This window comes from Macrobrachium rosenbergii, chromosome 52 (genome assembly GCF_040412425.1).
Source record: "Macrobrachium rosenbergii isolate ZJJX-2024 chromosome 52, ASM4041242v1, whole genome shotgun sequence".
Lineage (NCBI taxonomy): Eukaryota > Metazoa > Arthropoda > Malacostraca > Decapoda > Palaemonidae > Macrobrachium > Macrobrachium rosenbergii.
In genome coordinates, this window is record NC_089792.1 from 21,838,861 (window position 1) to 21,844,360 (window position 5,500).

A 5,500-nucleotide genomic window follows, 5' to 3' on the forward strand; every position below is an offset into this window, starting at 1 on the left:
ATGTATGTACATATCCGTGACAACCAAATGACCTCTAAACTTCTCCATACAACTGTAGTATGACAGAATGAGAGACACATCTGAAAAGGGAAGCAGATTACGAAAAAATAAACGATTAACGCAGGATATAAACTGAGTAAACTCCTACATCAAGAACTTGATTGCAAATTACTTCCTTCAGTTGCAGTTTAATGACTGACTGTTTACTGCATCGGAGTTTTGTGCAAATAAAAACTTCAAACTCAGCATTCACATAAAGAAGTTTGAGAGTACGAGGAGCGAAACGAATTCATAGATAGCAGAAAAAAAAACTTCATGTTTTAATACTTACGGAGCCAAAAGCTTAGTCTTTTGAAAGTAAAGTAGAGAGAGAGAGAGAGAGAGAGAGAGAGAGAGAGAGAGAGAGAGAGAGAGAGAGAGAGAGGAGCTGTTTGCCCAGGATGTGCGAGGAAGGCTGCAAGACAAAATGAAAGGTACAATGTGACTAATAGAGGTCGACCAGGAAGCTTTGTTCAACTCAAGTGAAACAGCTGTGCGGCTGAGGGAGGTCTTTTAGCATGGGATCTTCAGCCTTCATTCGGCAGTCAGAGGATGGGTGCACCCATAATTACTGCCCATTATTCGCTTAACACAAATGTACTGGAGATGCCAACTCAGTTGTAACACAAACCCATATACACGTTGTTTCATTTGGTAGGGAGGGGGTTGGTGCTCAATAAAAGTACTACTGATTTAGGTTAGATTTCATCATAAACCGAAAATTCTAATTATGTTTAGTGGATTCAAATGCAGTCACGCACAAACACTGCAAAATATGTACATGTACATCGCAGACAGGAGGTACCAGTTCCTTTCCAAGCCCAGTTGAATGACAGATGTCCGTACGTGTAGAGACTTGTTATCGAGAGGTGAAGTGTTCACGTTGTGCACTCTACATCCACACAGAGAACACTGCTTAATTCCACTGACATAATGTTACATTCCAAAAGAGAGAGGAAAACCAGAAAATTCTCTTTTCGGTTCTATCAAATATCCAAAGTGTTTTTGCGGTTGACGTAATTTAAAGGAAGTGATGCAAGAGTGACTGAATTTTAATTTTATTTCTTGAGTCAACAGATGTCGCCATGCGATATCACGTTGCGAAAAGGACCACTACTTAAAAAAATGGGTCTAATCCTATTTGAGAAACATATTTACTGTAATTATTACGTTACGTGGATCGAATAACTGTTTACTATGAATGTAATTTCCAGCCTTCTGAATAATTAAACTTACAATTCATACGTGGTACTAAAAGTGGCTAAACTCTCAAAGACGAAGATACAGAGAGAGAGAGAGAGAGAGAGAGAGAGAGAGAGAGAGAGAGAGAGAGAGAGAGAGAGAGGGAGAGAGAGAGGTGGTTGAAGATTGGGGGGGAGGGGTTCATTCATCCTACCATTCGACAAGGAGTTATCGGCCACCAAGCAGGGAGCAGGAGCGCTGGAAGAACTGTTCCTCTTGACCATAGCAACGATGATGACGGAGACATTAATTCTCGTCATGTACAAATTGATGAAACCAAGCCATGCCATCAACGCCAAGGCAATTCTGGCCGGCAGCCAACCTTCAAAAAAGAATAAACAAAAGGTACAAGTAAGTTACAATACAATGAAATCTGTCAGACAAATATCGGCATTAAAACTCTCCTTGGTGTAATTTCGAAAGAAACCTCACATACTGCTTACAGGTTCCTCAAAATAATGTTCGCTTTGTGAATTCTCACAGGCACCAATTATTTCTACCTTGAGTTGCCAGAAGTGTGTCCACTGATCCAATGTCGATAAGTACAAACTCACAACAGTCACTCTGGCAACATTTTATTATCAAAGACATAACAGAGTTCTAATAACATTACTGTTCAACAAGAATGACATCGAGAACTAAATACTATTACGGATAAAGAAGTAATAATGTTATAATTATCTATAGTCAGATTCTATTGTTTTATTACAAGACTAAAGATCATGAAATTGCTTTAAAAGCTTTTCACAGAACAGAATAACCATATGAAGAGAAAGAAAATAAACATTAGGAAACAATATAAGCATATTTACGGAATTACAATAAAGAGTATATTTATCAACAATAACAACACCAAAGCCCAAAAAGGTAATGAACTTGATGACAAATAAATTAATAGGTAAACAAAATCGCCCTCGAGAGTACCCTCAGGAAAGCGAACTTTGCCTTAAGATCACAGACCATGGTACAACCCGAGTACTGAGAGCACTGGTTAACCATCAAGCGTAGGGTAACTACTGTAAAATGTAGCACCTAAGGAATCAAAACAATAAAAAATCCACTCGAACGTAGTCAGTGGAACTAAATATTACAAAAGACATGTGTTGAAAGCCCAATATTACCCAACCATAGTAATTAACCATTTATGTTAACGCTTATTTGTAAAAATGCATCTACAGAGGAGTTACCTGACCTCCTTGACAGAGATTTTTCTCAATCCCTTATTAAAGGTATTTTATTAACCAGCTTTTGGTTGATGTGAGATGACCTACCAAACCAACTCATCACTGTTTGAAGAGATTAGATTAAGCCTATTCCTCTTCCGAACAACAACAGTCGGGCCTGTACTCCTAAACTAAACTGTAACAACCGCACCTCACAACTTAAGCTTGCTATAAAAAAAATAATGATTACACACGAAATATTTTGTCCTTAAGGTTGAACTGAAACTGACAATAACATTCGTATCTGAATATGAAAATAATCACGGTCGCCATACTTTGCAAGGTTCTATACTAATATTGGTTTTCTTTAAAATGAGCAAATATTCATACTGGAAAAGCCCAAGCTAAACCACTGCCGAAAACTACGTGATAAGGGAGAAACGTGGGCCAAGCTAATGCTAACAAACAGTAGAAAAAATATAAACATTCATACATGAGCATACTTGAATAGCAATATGCACAAAAACCTTAGCCATGGTGCGTGGCACTTTAGAGGTATTTCAGTCCTCAAACTTGCAAGACTCGCCGTCAGCTCAGCAGTGGTCTGAATGAAAGGAGCAGGCAACTTAAAAGTTCCAGCTTTCTTCTTTGAAACGAGAACTTATGAATGAAAAAAAAGGAAAAAAAGAATCTAAACTTTTGTAGCCTACGCCTACTGTCTGCATAACCTTTGTTTACCAGAATGTTTCTCCATGAAAACCGATATTAAAACGGTAACTCATAATAACCACTGAAATGTATAAGTTTCTTCTAAAGTATTTTTACCTGAATAGCAAATAAATTCGTGCATACCACACCGTTACAAATCATGGAATAAATAAGTAGGCTACTTACCGAAGGTTAACTTCAAGAAATCGTTTATGGCTGCCACTTCCATTTCGGATTCCTGATCTTGCAGCAAACAAAGAAGAATTACGATTTCGAAGTTGCGTTTTCCAAAAACGGCAAGAAACTCTCTTTCTGAAGTGTTCAGATGTTCATTGGAATTAGCCTTGGTTTGTAAAACTAGATCAAGAGTTATCCACTTTGGGAAACTGACAGGTAAGAATAACCAAAGGGTTTTTCGATACACTTCATAGTACGTTCATAGTCAGGCTCTGTTGGCTGCGCTCTGAACAACATGACAACGCTGTCCTTACAACTGATACTAGAAGGCAAAGGTCTTAGCAACGGTCTGGCATAATTCTTTTCTAGTTATTTTTTCACCGGTCGTTGCAAAGTAGGCTACCAAATGCATTAAGCCCTAATGTACGAGTATACATTATCTGTAACAACAATTATTTTTATGGACAAACACGCCTCCGTATTGTTATCCTCAGAGAAAGGGAGCACACTACAAATTATGATTTTCCAATTACAAGAGTTTCGTATGAAAGGTATATGAAATGCTTTACTTTATTTCTATTTAAAAATAAAAAAAATTCACACTTCCAATGACAAGCAACGCGTTATTCCATAGAATGGGAGTGTCTAAACATAAAGGAAACGAGAAGGAAATAATACATAAAAAAAGGTAAACCAACAAACAAATATCTACATATACTCGTAGACCAGCGATGCAAGTCGGGAACACAAAGTCAGTGATAATCGGTGCTCAAAGCTTTATTAAACCCCCCTTAAAAAATGTGCTTCGCCCTAGTTTTATGTGGGGGGGGGGGTTAATAAAGCTTAGACCACCAATTACCATCGACTGTATTCCCAACTTGCACTGCTGGTCTACGGGTGTATGTAGATATTTGTTTGTTAGTTTACCTTTTTTGTATTATTTCCTTCGTTTCCTTTATTTATGTTTAGACACTTCCAATTTATGGAAAACCGCTTTGCTTGTCATTGGTAATAAGAATTTTTTTTTTTATTTTTGAATAGAAATAAAGCAAAACATTTCATAAGCATTTCACACGAAAACTTATGTAATTGGAAAATTATAATTCATAAGCATAAGACGTGGAACAAATTTGCACCGGTTATGCAGAAAACATGAAATATGCTCGTAGCTAGGCTCCACTCTGTGTCCCAGCATTCAGTTTTAGTCATGTGGCTTAATGACTTCGGGATATACCCAACATACAGACTTTCCGCTGAGAATGATGACAAAATGACTAATGTTTATTCGGAGAAGGTAAATCTCCCCATTCACCTTACCAGAAATCTTGTGCCTCTTGAAGAATTAGAGGAATTTATTTCTGGTGATAGAATTTCATTTCTCGGTATAATGTGGTTCGGATTCCACAATAAACTGTAGGTCCCGTTGCCAGGTAACCAATTGGTTCTTAGCCACGTAAAATAAGTCTGATCCTTCGGGCCAGCCCTAGGAGAGCTGTTAATCAGCTTGGTGGTCTGGTTAAAATGTGGTATACTTTGTCTTACAGGAGAAAACATTTCAAAGCATTATACAAACCTCTGCGGCTGCCATTCACGTACATCGGTTGACCAGCTCTATTACACAAGAAGCGAAAGCGGGGAACCAGATAAACAACTGCATATCGCTTCCCTATAGCCTAGATTTCACCTAATACCCACTGGGGAAGAAGTTTGTCTCTACTCTCTGTTGGTCGGACAGAGAACGGATGAAACCAGTTACTGGTGACGCTCGCTACAGTTCCAAATCTATAGCTTCATATTTGGTTCCCTTCCTGTTACATACTTTATCCTTCAGTGGACAAAGCATCCGGTGGTATTCCACCTGTTGGCGGTTCAAATGACAAGGAAGAGGTTATTGGCAACATCCATCTTCAGAGGAGGATATTGCCTGCTTGCTATTTAAATTCTGTTATCTGGGCCTCCGAATTTAGTGCGGGCTGTTTGTTTTTACAGAGCGTCAGAAACCATTTTCATTTGATGTATTGTGATGTTACACTGCTCAGCACCAGAGGTCTTTATTTCTTCTTGTTGCTAAACTGTGGAAGGGTCATTCCAGCTGTGTTATAGGTCTTGATAAGAATAGAATAGAATAGAATATAGAATTTGGGCCAAAGGCCAAGCGCTGGGACCTATGT

The 5,500-nt window shown here is 38.3% G+C and overlaps 1 protein-coding gene across 1 annotated transcript in view; it reads right to left on the reverse strand.

The window, feature by feature from the left end:
* The window catches only part of LOC136833938 (sialin-like), a 15,060-nt gene extending 11,461 nt beyond the window's left edge, over positions 1-3,599 (reverse strand). The window contains exons 1-2 of the mRNA XM_067096218.1: positions 3,339-3,599; positions 1,436-1,603 (exon numbers count right to left, since the gene is read on the reverse strand). Coding sequence (XP_066952319.1) covers positions 1,436-1,603; positions 3,339-3,381 — 211 coding nt within the window. The 5' untranslated portion in view covers positions 3,382-3,599. The remainder of the gene's footprint in view (positions 1-1,435; positions 1,604-3,338) is intronic.
* Between the last annotated feature and the right edge of the window lie 1,901 nt (positions 3,600-5,500).